The 17407-nt window shown below is 39.5% G+C and overlaps 1 protein-coding gene across 2 annotated transcripts in view; it reads left to right on the forward strand.

Moving 5' to 3' along the window:
* The window catches only part of RAPGEF5 (Rap guanine nucleotide exchange factor 5), a 156419-nt gene that overhangs the window by 115464 nt on the left and 23548 nt on the right, over positions 1-17407 (forward strand). For both annotated transcript variants that reach the window (XM_086854251.1, XM_086854259.1), the window contains 8 exons: positions 4500-4578; positions 5733-5877; positions 7659-7756; positions 8478-8508; positions 9452-9530; positions 12441-12590; positions 15210-15307; positions 17048-17170. In XM_086854251.1, coding sequence (XP_086710377.1) covers positions 4500-4578; positions 5733-5877; positions 7659-7756; positions 8478-8508; positions 9452-9530; positions 12441-12590; positions 15210-15307; positions 17048-17170 — 803 coding nt within the window. The remainder of the gene's footprint in view (positions 1-4499; positions 4579-5732; positions 5878-7658; positions 7757-8477; positions 8509-9451; positions 9531-12440; positions 12591-15209; positions 15308-17047; positions 17171-17407) is intronic.

The following is a 17407-nucleotide window of genomic DNA, read 5'->3' on the forward strand; positions in this document are numbered from 1 at the left end:
GCAACCAGCTGAAAGCTCCCTGGATATTTCACATGTGTCTCTGCACTGCTCTTTCTACCCTTCAGCCACCCTGAATGTGTCCTGCAGAAGGACTTGTCCACCACAGAAACACGGGACGAGCAGCACTAGCTGTTGCTGGTAAAGCTGTGTCCGTGCTTTATTTCACCTGGGGGAAGGAGGGACTCACAGCCTGGGAGAAACTGTCTCAGCAGAAGCTGGTGCAAATTGATTATTTAATAATGAACAAGCACAGTGCCTGCTTTTTTATTATTTTTATGCCTATGGAACTGGCACACAATTGGTGTGGTGAGATTACTGCCTCAGGCTGCCCCCGAAGAGCTGCGAGAACAGGAGGCCATGGGACTCGTGCTGGTTCTTGTTGCATGTCTTAATGAAGCTTTAAAATGCTTGAAGTTGTCTTTGAAATGAAATATTCCATAGCTACAGTTCAGCTCCAGACTTTGTAATGATTGCTTGGCCAAATAAAGCAGAACTGTGAGGAACAAAAAAAAGTTAAGATTGATGGCTTAGAAGAAAAAGTTTAAATAAAAAATTCATGAAGAAGAGAAATAATAATAAAAAAATCATAGCATCACAGGCTTTTACATTAAGATTTCTCTTCCAATGTCTTTCATTTTCCAACTATTACTGTGCATTTTATTCTCTCAGTTTGCTACAAGCAGTAGAATTTTTTTTTTCTATAGGAATGATAGGAAAAATTGTTACAAACTTAGGCAGAAGCTGGAACATAGAGTAAAATTTTAAAAGGGGTATGCATTTCACTGCCATTCTGAGTGGAGGTATGGTAAACTGTGAATTATTAATGAGTTGGCTGGAATTGCCCTTTTTTAACTCTTAAATCAAATATGACTGAACAAAAAATTCCAGGAAGGATTTTGTTCATAATTGTCAGCTCAGCTTGCACACTTACAGCCTTTCCTCATTCAAATTTACTGCTCTTAGTGGCCATTAATAACAGAATGAATAATATGCTGTGAATAAATCCTCTCATGGTTACCCTTTCTCTCCATTTGTGGATTAAGACCAGCAGATCATCATTTGTGGACACATATTAATGTCCAGAAGTGTCTGACAAGTGTGCAGTTGTTTGTTTTGAGCAAAATATTTTTGAAGTACACCCTCAGTTTTTGTGTTCCTGCTATGACATGAAAAAGCATTCTGGAATGAGTTTAAATTACAGGGCATTTAGGAAGAAAATGCAGAAGATAGTTACGGTGAACAGTAAGATTTCAGGGAAATACCTACAAGCTAGTTCAGGCATTATAAAATATGAATATTACTGTAAAATCTTTAGGTGATGTCTGGTAATAGATATTTAATCTTGCTAAAGCACTTTCATTGCTTACTTGTTAAAGTAATTTAACAGATGAGTGATGCTATTAATGGACCACATGTATAATCCAGACTTTTTATGTTCAAAACATTCCTCTAGGGTTTAAATTTCTAAACATGTTCAGAGGCAATTTGAAGAAATTTAGACTATACACAAGCTGTAGGAAACATAATTTATTAACTTTTCTTAGCATTTCTTCTGCATTTAGAGGATAAAAGAAATCACTGTGCATACATAGATGCAGCTTTAATTGGCTGAGTGATATACCTTGTTCTGATGGGGTTGTTAGAAACCAGAGACTCTGAATGGAAGGATGTTGAGACAGAGATGAACAGAGGGCATAAAACTAATTGTAAGTTATCTGAACAAATGTACAGTTCCAGACTTTCCATCACTGTTCGGTTTTTTGTGGGTTTTTTTTTTTTTTTTTTTGAGAGAATTGCATTACCAATGTCTGTAACATAGTTCTTGAAAGAAAATAACAAAAAAAGCAAGAAACTCACATTATAGCAAAACCAGTCTTTCTTTCTATCCAAACACTTTGGGATGCTGGAAGAATTGATCTGTAGAAAACAGATTATCAGGTAATAAAAGTAAACATATAAGTTGGTTTTTAAACACCAGTTATTATGATAAAGTCATACTCTTTGGTACAATTAGAGAAGTTCATTGATAATATTGCAGTTTTGCTTTGACTAGGAGTTGATTTTTTTTCCGAACACGTGGCTATGTTTTGCTGAAACTCAAATATCACCTATACAGGAAATCAGGGAAATAGTCTGGTGTAAACATCTCTTTGTCTTTGTGATGTTCACTGCACAGTCACATAGTTCAATAAAGAACTAAAATGTGTTTGTTGACTCCAAGCTCAGCTGTTTCCAAATAAATGTTTGTGAAACCTCCAGCTTTAATAGCCTCATTGTACCATCCAAAAGACGTGCAAGAGAATGAATAGATGACCTTTCAAATAGAGAACAAGCTGTTCACCATGTCTTTTCATTTACTGAGACAAAATACTCTTTTTATGCAGAGATAATACTTTCCACCATTTTTAACAATGTTGGGTAGGATAAAGAATTTAATTGTTTCGCTTCTGAGTGCAAGGGATTTAACCTATGAATCCTTAGATCAAGACTCTTTCTAGACCAGCAGTGTTAAATGCATTGAGCTAGACAGACTTATTTTAGGTTTTTTTTAAAAGACTCTGGAGGTATATTGAATCCCATGCTCACAGGGTGGGATGTCATTAGCTAGCCATCCATGTTTATCCACGTGACATCTGTCTGTGAATGATAAATGGATGAAATCTCATTGCCATCGTGCACCGCAGCTATGGGATCAATCATTTACTGATAAGGTCCAAAGCAGCTGTAACAAAAATTATACTAAATTATTGTGAAATTGCAGTCTTGCTGTGGAAAGCTGTTGGGATGCTCTCAGTTCCACAATTGTACAAAAGCACTAGCTTGGGCTGGAACAGGTCACAAACAAATAGGGAGAAAATTAGGACATGGAAATCAGGGCTCAGCCTTGTCTTTCTCATGTGAGGTATGGCTTGGCCTTTAGTGTTTGCAGTTGTAAATCCACCAGTTAAATCACATCTTAGCGGAATTGGTGCTATCCAATAACAACAGATTATACTGGTAAAATATTTTTGCTCTACAATATAACTGAAATCACTTGTTATTGTTCAGCCTCTGTCCATGTTTCTGTTCTTATCTGAGAAAAAACAGAGCTGTTCTCTTGTTAAAGGGAGCACAGTATATTTGCTGAAATTAACAGAAATACAGTCAAAAGGAATCCCTCAAAACTTGAGGAAAATCTCACCATTTCATCTCACCAGGAAAAAAACCAATCCAAAACCAGAGAAACAAATAGAAACATTTTTATCATGTGGTTACAATGACCAATTACACTGTCTGTTTGCACGAAAGAAAATATTTCGCTGTGTGAACCAAATACTCTAGATCATGCATTGTGCATGAATAGTTTTCTAAAATTGGAATCAAATTTGTTTAAAAATTTTATAATAAGTTCATTTGGAAGGGACCTGTGAAACCATCAGGTATAACCTGTGCTGGAAACAGCTTCAGTAAGACCAGGATGCTCAGAGCTTTGCCCAGGCAAGCCCTGAATATAGTGATGTTGGAGACTGTGCCCATAACCTGTCATGTTGGGGAAAAACAAGAACCTTAATCTAGACAAATTTTCTTTTGTTGCTATCTCTGATGGTCGCCCCATATCGTTTTGTAGCACACCTCCAGGAAAAGCCTGGCTTGGTCTTACCTCCGTTCTGCCACTGGGTTTTTGAAGGCCACCATGAGATTACCTTGGACCTTGTCACCCAAGAACAAACCCAGTGCTTTCACTCCAGTGATGTGTGCTGTAAAGGTTTGAAAAAATCCTAAAAATAGTGTGACATGGGAATAGGAATGAAAAAGGTTACCCTGAAATCTGAAGCTGGCTGTTTGTCCTGACAACGTGAGGTGCTACAGCTTCAGTGTGTAGGGATGGTCTGTTAGCAAGTACCTTCAGCCTGGATTTGTAACACTGATAGAAACCAGGAGGAGAAAAGGCCTTTATTAATACAATTGAACAGAACTTAAAGAAAACTGGTCAGCACCTAGAGTGATGCCCACAAGACTAACCAAGCACCTAAAGATTTGAATATATTTATTCCATGGTTCTCAACTACTGTGCTGTGATGTTTTAATCACAGTTCATGGCAATTCTAGTTTTTTCTCTTATTACTAAAAGCTATTCTTCTGAATTTCCAGAAGGAGCTAATGTGTGGAAAGGCTGTGTTGTGTGCAGCTGAGCTAACCAGGATGGCAGTGTTTGTTATGAGGACTCTTTCTTACTGGTTCCTGAACTATGATGAATTATTTTGTGCATACTTGTGCCTGTTGGAGCTTTGGGAACTGAGGATACACTTGTTAAATAAAGGGACTGCTCTCTGCAGTGGCAACACATTGTCAACTTTTTGAAACTTAAAGGTTTATGTATTCTGTATTCTTTGGGCCTCTTTTTTAAGAGTGGGGGTCCTGTTCCTGCCATGTAGAGTAACAGGAGTAGATACTCTAGATACTCTCCTCCTGCTCTTGCTAATGTATTGTACCCTGGGCTTTTTTGTCTTCCTCTGCAGAAACTCTCCTGGATGACTTCCTTCTCACATACACGGTTTTCATGACGACTGATGACTTGTGCCAGGCACTCCTGAGGCAATATCCTTTTACTGAGTGTTGTATTCATGGGAGTCACATACCTATTGGTAGTTTTATCTATTGTTGAGCCTTATATCAAAGGTACATGCCTGAAACAGATGCTTAACTCATAGCAACACTGCAATTTTATGTCAGCTTTGATTAAAGATAAATAAACTTTTATAACTATGTCAAGGTAGAATTTAAATTTGGGTTAAAACCTCCCCAGGTTATGTTAATTCATAGAATACCTACATGTGCATAATGCATTTAAGAATGTTTTTCTCCTTGCCTAAGAATACACAAGGAGAAAAAATAAAGAAAAAATAAGGAATTTTACAATCTCTGCTCCTTTTATCATGTAATATGGGATATAAGTCTTACCTCATTATGAGATAAAAGAATTTATTTTAATGTGTTTCTGATGACTTCCATAAGCTACAAAGCTATGGACCAATGTTTGAATAAACTTGTGGCTATAAAATGAACTGTTTGTTAGGTTCCGTGTTTGTTTTTTAAAATCTTTTCCCTGTCTTTAATTTTTGAGGTGAAAACATCAATTTTTTACCTTATAAAACAAAGAACCACAAAGAGACAGGAACAGTGTACAAAGTGGGTATCTTCTGACACTTGGTGCTTCTGCCTTATGAATAGAAACAATGGTAGAAATGATCTTTCACTTCTCTTTTTTTTTTTTAATTTTTAATAGTGTCACTTCTGCAGATAGTGTAATTTGTACAGGCAAAAAGAATCTGACTTCCTTTGCCTGGTTTTTGTGTTATTGTTAATAGTGCTTTGTCTTCCTTCCCACAAACATTAATGTTGGCATTGGTTTGCAGGACAAAGGTTCATTCTCAGTTCTACAGAAAAGATATGACTAAACATTGTATAATTCCTTTTGAATTGATTTTATTTTTATAGACTCACCTCTCTAATCTGTAAGGGAAAAAAAATCATGTTGGCACACAGGATGAATTGACATTCCTATTACTGAGAATATAATTCCCAAGAGTTATGAAACTCCTAAAGCTCCAGACAGGATAAAACATTTAAAACTGAGTAATGCAGAGGAAAAAACCCTTTCATTAGCAAATGAGATTATTGCAAAGTCTTTGCCAGCAGTTAATTTTAAAGTTTCTTTGAGATTTTATTATATGTTCCTTAACCTACTGCACCTATTGTGCTAAGAACCACCAAGGGAAAGAAGATGACTCTGATGTGTCCTGTAGGAAAAGAAAAGTCTTGCATTTGGTGTCTCAGTGGACTTCTCTCTACAAAGACTGGTTGCATGAAGATGAGCATTTAAAACAATTTTTAAAGGTATGAAACAATTTCTGTCATGCATTTCAGCACTGTTTAATTACATACTGTGTCTAAAAAGCCCCAACAGCAAAATCTATAAAACATATTTTTTCACACTTAGATCTTCCCCATGAAATCTATAATATAAAATGATTTACACGTGTCTTCTTTAAATGCCTTATTTTAGTTGGTTTGGACAGAAATTCTGTATTGTCAATACAGTCAACATTAAAAGCATTACTTTAATGTATAAAACTTATGGAACTCCTGTGGTCTCTAGAAAATGGGAAAAGTTAGGAAGGTAAGAAATAAAACTACAAAGATGTGGAGGTTTCTTGTCTGTCAGAATAGGATTTGCAGTTGGTATCAGAGGATCATGGACATAGAGAGTTTTGAGGTGTGTTTAAGATGTTATTTTGACTGAGAGTGAAATCCTATTCCATGGTGTTTGCTGGGTGGACATGGAGAACAGCATAGCATTATGTATTTTTGATAAATAAAATTTTGTTCCTTGTTAGCAAAGTTCTTCTCATATTTCTGTATGAATTCAAAAAGCTCTTATAATTCCCTTGTTAGTTTGAAAATAGTGCTGTTGTTGCAAACCTAAAATCAATCTGGTTACCGATTTATTTTTCAATATATACTTTTTCCCTGCTGGTTGAAAAATTAGAGTATTTTAGGAAACTTTGCAGTATCTTCCACTTTTACTGATGAGGCTCTCTGTCTGTGACTGGAGATTTTCTTAAGGGTCTTTTATCTCTTCAGTCACTTGCTCAAGACAAAGGCAATGTGGAGAAAATCTTGAGATTCCTTGTTTTGTTTGGCTTTGTTTTTTAAGTAGGGCACAGTGCATATGGAAGCAGAGACCATAGGATTTTTGCTGTTTGGTACCAGATGTGTATTTCTGTACTGGAAAGGGGACATCATGTCACAGGCATCAGTTCTCTGAGTTTCACCTGCCTGCATGCAGGGCTTTCTGGCCATGGAGGTGTGTGACTGTGCACTGTCTCACAGTTCCTCCTCTGGAAGCTTGTGTGCAATATTAAACAGCAGTAATGTTAATGATGGTTGTAGTTACATGTGCAAAACCAGCATACAGGGTTGTAGGCTAAAATCAGTCATGCAGAAATCTGTGAACAGAGGGCTAAAGCAAACCTTGTGACTCAGCTGATACAAATGATCCTTGTTTCCTTAGAAGGGAAAGAGAAGGATCTGTGTGCAGATGTGGAAAAAGAGCAGAGAAAATATTACCTAGAATTTCATTCATGACAATGGTGTCCCCCAAAATTAAAAGTAAGGTTTATTTACATATTAGTTTACAGCTAGGGGGAGTTGTGGGAGACATCAACTCAGTTTAAGATGCATACAAATGTGAGGAAAGGTAAAGTAGAATATTTGCCATTTTAGAAGTCTTAATCTAATAAACCTGTTTGTTATCATTTTGGATAAGTGATGATGGTGTGGTGTGCTGTCATGCTTCAGAATGTGTTATTCTGACCTGACCCAGGTTTCATGCAATAGCCACAAGTGGTGTTTTAAATTTTTGTAGACAAAATAGTACAAGCATTTCACTCTCTCTTTTGGTACACAGTACTAAGAGTGTTTCTCCAAAGGCAAGCTGAATATTGACCAGTCTGGAAATTTAAACAGGAACATTCTCTCCTTACAGGTTTTGCATAGATATAATGATAAAACTTGTTTTAGTAGGATAGTGCCTGAATTGATTTAGACCACTGATGTGTTGCCTCAGATTACTGTTTGAGTTGTCAGATGTTTTATGATACTGCTTTGTTTTGTAGACAATATACAGAAATGTATTAGATGATGTGTATGAGTATCCTGTTCTTGAGAAGGACCTGAAAGAATTTCAGAAGATACTTGGGATGCATCGCCGCCAGTAAGTATTGATTATATTTGTGATCAAGTCTTCTTTTATTCAGAGTGTAATCTATTCCGTGATTCAATGAAGTGATGAGTGATGCAAGTGGCATATTCAGTTTTACAAATCATCTCTTCTTAAAACTAAAGCCAGATTATTGAATTTTTTCTGATGTTTGTTGGGCAGTGTTTGTGATTCAACATTCACTCCCATCAATTCCATTTAGAGTTACTTACAGACAGAGCAATAGTCTGTGGAGAAGCTGGCAAAAATTCCTGAAGTTGCAGTCTGTGACTTCTGATGTTATCTTCATTCTCTCTGCAGTACTGAGAAGCAAATCACTTGGAATAGCCATCTCAGAGTCACTATTTTACTATTATGACATCTATAAAAGATATTTAATTGTCATGTTTTTCCAAAAAATGGAGGTTGTTTCTATGGTTTGGCCATTGGGGAAGTGGAAGGAGCTGTGTCCTTGAGGGTGTGACCCTGTGATTGCCTACTCCAACAGCTCATGGGGCTGGCAGCATTGTTTTCACTACATTGATCATGTAAGTCAAAGGAAAGTTCTCTGGCTGAGACAGATGCCTTTAGTTTTTCCTGAAGAACCCTGCAGCCTTTCTGCAGTGACCATTTACTGTTAAAAACTTTCTGGTGTTGTAAAGTTTGTTATAGCTAAAACTTCCTTTTCCTAAGCTTTGGCTGGAAAGAATAATTGTGATTTTCCTTTTTGTTTCAGCACTGTAGATGAGTATTCACCTCATCGAAAGGTAATGCCAACCTGGTTGTTGCTGATAGCTAGATAACTTACCCTCTCACTTTTTTTTCCCCCTTCTGCCCACTTTCTTCTCTTTTCTTGGCTTCTTAACTGAACGTGACTGGTGACCAAAAACATGACAGGACACATCAGTGAGGTTAGACCTGCAGTGCTGCTTAAGGAACTCTTTTTTTTCCCTGTGAGTGCATCCTGGATATCAGCAGTGTGAGCTAACCTGCAGTGGCTGTGGCAGTATTAGCATGTTAACAAGATGCTTTGAGATGTCAGAATTCAGGAGAGGCCTGGGAGTGTGTCCCCACTGAGCTAGAGGGATGTAGCAAGCTGGGCAAACCAGGCTGAACACAGGCACTGACATGGATGTCAAGTAAACAGAGCAAAGGGCAGATTTGTTGTGACAGGGACAGACAGAAAGAGAGGAACACGAATCTGTCTAACTGGAGGAAGAAGCTGAAGCCAGAGGAAGCTGGCACACAAACTGCTCAGAGGTGAATTGCTGTGCTTGTCAGTTTTACTGGGCTGAGGCTGAAGTGTGTAATAAGCTTAAAATGTTACTGCAAAAATGTGGAAGACAGAACACAAGATTGTAGTGAAATTGCTATATAGGCTGATTGGTACATAGGAAATGTATATAAGAATAAGTGTATAAGAAATGGGCTCTGAACATGAATACAGAAAACCTTGAATTGTGCTGGCTGCTTAGCCTTGGCATGTCCTGCTTCCTCCAAAATCCCCACCTTGGCCATTATTTAGTAAGGCAACTCCCAGTTTACTGCTCCAAGAAAGGGTGTGTGTACTTCCTATACAGAAACCTTTTGGCCAGACATATGGGTTAAATGCTGTATTCTGTGAATTACTCATTTTTGAACAGCAAGAATGCAAAAAAATCACTTTTGTTTTTTTTTTCCTTTCTTTCTTTCTTTTCCACTCCCTCACAGAATAAAACCTTTTTCCACCAGTTCAGTGTAAAGGAGAACTGGCTGCAGCACAGAGGAACCATGAATGAAACAGAAGAAAGTAAGTATAAATGAAATAGTGGAGGAAAAGCTCAAAAACAATAAAATTGTTTCTCAAGGACTTTGATGTAAATATTCTTTAGCTGTCATATAGCTTTTGAGCAAGACCTTAGGGACACGAAAGAAGAAATATTTGGCTGTGCAAGTTTACCTTCCTTCCTTCCTTCTGGTTTGCAGGGCTCAGCAATGCCCTCATGGTATTTCAAGGGGTTTTTGCCCTCTCCAGTTCCTGCAGCACCCCTGTCACAGTCCTGAGTGGATCCCAGGTGTGCTGGCAGCCCGTCCACCAGGCATTACTTCTGCTCCATTTCGTGCTCCCAGTCTCTTGACCTATATCTTGGTTGTGAAAGGGGAATGAATAAGCCTGTCACATGAAATGGGCCAGGATCTGCTAGCTCTGGGAATGTGCCTTAGTTCCTTCTCTGCTCAAAAACCTCTCTGCATGGAGTGCAAGGTGCCACTTCACTTTAATGTCAGCCATTTCAAAAGGCAATTTCCCTCCATCACTGCAAGGCAGTGAGGCTGTCACCCGCCTGTAGTGCCTGGGCGAGGAAGGAGGCAGAGAGAACACTGTGTACGAGAGCAGGGAACAGCAGAAGGACCTCCTACCTGGCAGCCTTGCTCTTTGACAGGATGTCTTCATTTCTTACTGGGAACAGAGCTCCGGAAGTTCACTTCAAGTCAGTGTATTTTTAGTGCTCATTTGTGACAGAATAGAAACTGAGCTCGTTCTACGCCAGGTCGAAAGACTTGCACAGTACGTGCTGCTGATAGATAACCCTCTTTTTGTGCTCCAAATGTAGGGGGTTTTGAGGTTTATGTTACCAAGGCTTCTTCTAAAAATGTTATTTGTGGATGAGAACCCCCACACTCCTTCTTTCAAAGCTGGGTACAGCTTGTGGGTGACTGGAAAGGAACTGACTGGACAGTCACCAGGACAGGACCCAGCAAGGCCAGTCCCAACTGAGTTAGATTGCTTTTATCTCACTCCTTGAGAGCAGGAGCCATGGACTATGATGGGATTGAAGAAATGAAATAGCCAGAGTGAAGTTGGGGAAGTGAGAGACAGATGCAGAGGGTGGGTATCTACCTCTGTATGGTGGAGTGCTGTCTGACTGATGGTGCTTGTGGAGGATATGTCTGTCCAAGCTGCACCATGCCACTTGACCAGACGTGTTTTATCCTCTATCGCAGTCATTACCAGGGCAGCTTGCAGCCCATGACCATCTCCTTCCACTGGTATTCCCTCCTTCTCACAGAGAAGCAGCACAGGTTCCTGGAAGAGATGACATGGTCCATCCCAAGAGATACCACAGATAGAACATTGGAAAGGTGTGAGGGGGAGAATCACAACCACTGTGGTGGTTTGTGCTTGAGCATCTGCCCTGATGTAGTTCTGTGTTAAAGAAAGGATAGATCAATAGCCCATTTATAAATTGACATTGCTGTCATTGTCCCTTTGCAAATGACAGAGAGGACATTTCAAACAAATTCACTGTAAGCAAGGTGTGTCAGTCTGCATATGGAGTCCAAATATTCCTGTCAGATTTTTTAAAATTTATTTTTCCAACTAGTAATTTAAACTGTAGTTGGATGTCTCTATCTTCGTGATGTGTACCCATTCTGATAAAAGATTCTGCCATGGAATGAGCATCTCATTTACTCTCTGTCAGGAGAGATGGGTTAAAAAGGAATTATAAAATCAAATTACTATTTTCTCCTAATACTCAATATTAAGTTCCATGCTTCATTCTCATATTCATTTTTTTCTTTACTACATCATGGAAAAAACCCAGCTCTCAAGGACAGAGTTCTTAACTGCTTCTGGCATAGTCTTCACTAATGAAAGTGCCCTGAAGCCATGAAGATCTGTAGAACAAACAAACAGCTATTGCTACATGCATCTGTCAATAAAGATAATAATAAAAAAAATACAATGGTTCTGGAGAAGAAAAGTTGTCCTGTATCTGCATGGTAGCAGCCTTTCTCTAATAGGAAGTGCTGTAGTAGAAGGAAATTGAAAGTTGAATTAAGTACTGAAGTGAAACCAAAGCTCTGACGATTCTGATTAGCAGATGTAATTTCCAAAATATTTATGCAAGTCTGCAGCTCAGTTTCTTCCACTTTAAGTGTGGCAGCCGTGTTTCAAAGAACTAGGTAGGGCAAACTCAGCAAAAGATGTAAACTTAAAATTCTGGCAGGCAGAGAGAGAGTACATCTCTTCTGGTAGCAGAAAACAAGTAATCTCTGAGCTGACCACATAGACCTCAGTGGAAGTAGTGAGCCCAGGGAATTTCTCCAAAGCAGTCCCATTTATATGTGCTGCTTGTGATTCAGGAAATGAGTTGTCAGAACTGATTGTATGGCCGTTTGGGCAGTCTCTGCTGGTGCTGAAATACTCTGGCAATGCAATTAGTTTAGATGTCTAGACAGATAAGCTATCAGGAGTGGTTGAAAACCTGGGAGCACTGTTCTTGCAAAGCTTCCTGTTCCAGGTAGAAATGGAGACCCAAAATAATTTCTCCAGCAGATAGAAAATATATTGAAAGGACAGTGGTTTACCTGAACCTGAAATGAAGGGAGAAAAAATGGCAACAGCCAAGTTTCAGAGAAGATAGGCAGTGAAGGAGGTTTTCTGTGACAAATCCGCAGGGTAGGAAGCCTTAAACTGGTATTACTGTGGGAATCTATATTTCCATTTGCCTGCCTCTCTCATTTCCCAGGGATGGGAAGCTGGGGAGGGGGAATGATGTTTATGCTTAGTTTCATGTCCTTTGTGTCAGGGTGCAGTGACTGCCCTTCCTGCAGCAGCCAGGCAGCTGAGGCACTGCTGAGGTGGGCTCTGCGAGTTTGTTCCTTGCCCTGGTCAGCTCATGCCTACAGCTGAGCACTTCTTTCTCCCTTTGTGCAGTTTTCTGCCGTGTGTATATAACAGAACACTCCTATGTCAGTGTGAAAGCTCAAGTGTCAAGTTCAGCTCAGGAGATACTGAAGATCGTGGCTGAAAAGATCCAGTACCCGGAGGAGGAGTTGGCGCTGGTGACAGTCTCGTTCTCTGGTGGTAAGTAACTCCCCTTCATCTGATCACTTACCTTTTATTGCATCAGGTAAGGGAGGGCTGACATTTTCTGATGCAAGGATACAGCTGTTCCTCTATGGGCCCACAGCTGGATGACCAGGGGAACAATGAGGAGCTGCTTTCCAGAGACTTGTTTCCATGGCAACAGCTCCTTCTTGGGTACTGTGGGATGTAGCATCTCCTGCCTGGGAAGGGAGTGTAAAGAACTCTCAGTCTCCAGCAGTATTGCAAGGTTTTATTTCTTTTCCACAGATGAATCTCCTATTTTGGAATTTAAATTAATTTTGAAGGCAATGAGGCATGTTTTGCTTTAAAAACAGAGAAGGGAATAGCAAATTCTTTGTGCATTGCTGTTTCCTCATTTATGGCATAGGTAACAAATATTCTTGAGCTGAAAGGAGGAAGACATATATTTGCACAATTGACATACTGAGAGCAATCTCAGCAATATTTTGTAGGCAACAACTGATGTCTTTTGCCAATTGTTTTAGTGTTAGTCGTTAAATAGAAGGGCTTATTGTCTTTTTAAAGAAAGACTAGAGTGACAGTGGAGTGATACCAGGGACCAGCCAAAGTCGCAAGAACTTCTGTGGTGTCTGTCAGTTCTCAAGTTCCTTGGAAAGATTGTTTTGATTGCTGTGGTGTTTTTTGGAAGCAGTTTAACTAGGTGCATAGAACTGTGAAGCTGTATCTACAAAATATCTTGTCAATATTCTCAGATAACAGTTGCTGTTGACCCCCTAAGACAAAAGATGCATCTTTTAAGTTACAGCACTCGTTGCTTCCTCTTTGTTAGTCTAGTTAAATGAAATACGCACAAGTGCTGGCTTTTTCTGTTTATATCTTTGATTCAAAATTGGAAGGTCACATTTTTTCCCTCATGCTGAGCTCAATTAAATAAATGTATTTTTAAGAGCACTGGTGTGGGTAGCAGGGAGATGGTGCCCTGCTCTGGCTGTTGAGATCCTGGGCACAGAGCAGCCATTGGGAGCACTACAGGTGGGTGTCCTGGCCATCCAGGCTACATCATTTTCAGGCATACTCTTTTTACCCTTGTGTGTGCCCAAACTCACCTCCAGTGCACATTTCATGTGTCCAGTACACATTTCACAGCACTGCAAAATCACCTTGCTGTTGTTATTTTTCAGATCTTGTCTTTGTCTCCTGTTCAAGAGCAGGGCAAGTTTTGCTCTGATAGCAATAAATCTAGTTCTAACTGCCTGCTTAGCTAAAGAAAACCAACCATTCATAAATAATGAAACATACTATATTGGTTCCCAGGAAAGCCACAAAATAGAAGTGGTTGCCACTTGGTTGTTCAATGAGAAATAGTAAATAAAATGCAGGTATAGTAGGAAAGCCATTTGTACATGATTTTTATAACCCCTAAAATGTTATTTAGTTACATTGCCTGAGTTAATTTGATACAACAATGTCAGTTTCTTCCTTCTTATGGATCCTGTACTGCAAGTAATAAACACCAACCTGCTATGCTTTTTTTTCTGCTTTGTGTTCCTGCTGTTTGTGTCACTTAGAACTCTTGTCTTTCATCCACTTGGAGGGCAACAGTATGAGCATTGGAGAACCTGTTTTTATTGTACTCCAATAATGGATAAGCAAGCACTTTATTCAAAATTACCTTGAAAAAACATAATGATAGTTCAGCATAATGCGTGTGTGTATCAATGGATAAGTGAGCATGGATAAAAGGGAACACTGTCTGAAATTATGTTTAACTCTCAGATTCCTCCTGGTCCTACTCCCCATGGGCAATGCAGAGTCCAGGGTAGCTGTCAGTGTGCTCAGTGTAGTTTTGGATCTACCATGTATCAGGTCTCCAGAGGATTACTTGGAGCCCTCTGGAAGGGACAGTTTTTGCAGGGCAAAAGCTGTGTTTGGAGTTTTGCTGTATTTTCCTCCCACCTTTCTCTAGTTCATTCAAGAATTCTGCAGAGCTGAATCAGTACTCTGGACTGGAGGAAAAATAAGTCCTTTCTCTTTGCTACCAGTGTCCTGCTCTTTTACTCAGATATTTCCTAAATTAATTACTCTAGGTCTAGAAGAATTACCATAAATACTGTGTTACAAAGGACTACTCGGATCTGCTCTGTGAATTTCGTGGTGTTGGGATCTTTAAACTTCTTTTCCTGTTGAGTGGCTGTGGCTACTCATTAAATCTCCACCCCTGGTTTTGTCTCCAGTGACACACAACAGCTCAGTCTCTGGAGGCTGAGACACTCTGCTCTAACAGTCATCTGTATTCATTTATACTAGATACACTGGGTCGAAATTAAATGTTGAAATTAAATGAAAAGGCATACGAGGCTAGACCAGATGATTTCAAGGCTTCTTTCTGTTCTATGTGAAGTGCAGTTTGAAAGCAGAAGCAGGAAGCTTTTGTGCTCTCGTCCATCAGAGGTATCTTGCCTTTATCTTGCCTGAGCAGGGTGGAAATGATGGGTCCCCACAGAGACTGAATTTGATGCTTAGTTACCTTCTAAGAAGTTGATGTGGCTTTACAAATACTATTGTACCTTTATTTCTCATATACAGCTTTTATTCCTATTCTGAAACTTCTTTGGATTTTTGCTGTCTTTGCAGAAAAACATGAGCTACAACCAAATGATCTGGCTATCTCAAAATCTTTGGAGTCATCCAGTCGTATGTTTGTATACCGAAAAGATCTGACTGATTCTTTGGTAAGGATTGGTATTGTGTATTTCCCATTTTTTGTTTGCTTAACTCCAAATCAAAACCTTAGTATTCCTCTCAGAGGGCTTTTTCAATGCAGAATTTATTTTTGGCTTCCTTAGTAAAGCTTACTGAGCTGCTCTATTCCTAAAAAAAAAAAAATCTTTCATTAAGAGCAGTTCTTTGACTGAACAGTAATGGAAATTGTTCATCAATTTTAAATAAACCAAAGCTTCTGTGCAGCTTAAATCTTTCAATCTACATCAGCCTGGAAAAGCTGACCTGTGTTTGTACCAGAATGAATGGGATGAGGATTATTCAGGGCTCTTGTGACTCTTTCCTCCCCACCCTGCCTTGTGCCTGTGTAACACTTTGGCTGACATAATCATACAAAGTGGTGGACAAAATCCATGAAATTACTACATGTGGAAGTAGATGTCATTGTTTTGTGAGTTCCACAAGACCCATGAGTGTGACCCCAGTGTTGTGGCAGCCACACAGTGGTGTGTACCACTGGTGGTGTGTTCTCCTCCCTTCCTTCTGCCTCTCTGTCTCCCCATCCTCTCACCGGGGCTGGGAAGGTCAGTGGATTGAGAGGCAGCAGATCTCCCTCATCCTTCCCTCTGCCTCCAGAAACCTCTCTCCCTCCTTGCCTTCCCCAAACCTCAGTGAGGCAGGCAGTCAGGCACTTTGCCGATTCAAGAGTTTTCTGCTAATTATGCAGATGTTTCCAGGAAAGAGTAGGGGTTGTATCGCAACTGACTTCTACATCTACCTCTAGGACCTGTGCACTCATCCTCAGGATGAGAAATGTCTATTTACATTTTATTGGATCAATGTGCTCCTATCCTGACATGCCACTATCATTGCAATCTGTCATCCCCGTTATCTCCAGTGTTTGAGCTGTCTCTAAAAATGTGAATATCAAGGGAAGGTTTCCAGCCTAGACAGGTGACAGCCAACCTGGTTTCATTAGTTATGTAATAAAAATTGCAAAACTTACTGTAACTGTCAGAAATACAGCACCAAAGTAATGGCTGAACTCGTTAGAATAATCTTTCATCTTGGCAGATGATTCATGTGCCAAGTTTCAGACTGATGAGTTTAAAAAAGCCAAGAGAAATGCAAAACTTTGAAAATCACAGCTAATAATGGAAATGTGGAATGGCCTTGAACACCAGCAGTACCACAGCACTCCACACTAATATACTAAATAACTTTTATGCATCAGAACCCATGGTGTTTTATTCTTTGTTGATTATATTTGGGTAGATTAATCATAAAATGTATGGATTTATGTGATTCGTAAAAGTGCAATGGAGGGAAAGTTATGTGTACTTAATCCAGTGTGTTTTCAGAATGATTCTTTTATATCAGAAAATTTCCTGATGTCTTAATTTAGATTATATTTTCTGATAGTTTGAGGGATTTTATTTCCATTATGCTGTCTGCTTGGCCTGCGTTTTATATTCAAGGTTGGGAGAGGGAGACAGAAGGAGAGGGGGAGAGGGCCTCACTCTCCAAAGCAAATCATTGATCCTATTGACCCATTTCCCATTTCAGGCTATTTATTAAATAGGTTATAGCTCCTTCATTTTGATTAGTGGGGGAAAAAGCCCTCAGAGTGCACTTAGAGAACATTACCTGCTCAGATCAGCTCTGTTTGGTACCTTAGTCCAGTAACTGATTCCTTACAGAACCTTTGGCATTTCTTGAGGAATTTGTTTTGCACTTGTCTATTCATTTAGAACCCGTTTTCTGAAAATGAGGAATTGCAGCAAAGATCTGTGAGGATTTTGGGAATTAACACCTGGGATCTTGCCTTAGAGCTAACAAACTTTGACTGGAGCCTCTTCAATGCAATTCACGAGGTAAGAAGCACCACCTCCTCTTCCAGGTGTATTCCTGTCATTGCACCATTGTGATGCATTTTGGAGCATTGGCATGCCTGGGTGCTTGGTTCACTGTCATGACAGCATGATTTGGCAGCTCTCAGTAGTGGTGACAGGTCCAAGGGGTATCTTGCAATCCTTGAGACTGAGAAGAATTGTCAGAGGTTTGTAACTTTCCTGTGTTCAGGCATCTCCTACGTTCCCTGTATACCTGAT

This window comes from Cyanistes caeruleus, chromosome 1 (assembly GCF_971803275.1).
Source record: "Cyanistes caeruleus chromosome 1, bCyaCae1.hap1.1, whole genome shotgun sequence".
Lineage (NCBI taxonomy): Eukaryota > Metazoa > Chordata > Aves > Passeriformes > Paridae > Cyanistes > Cyanistes caeruleus.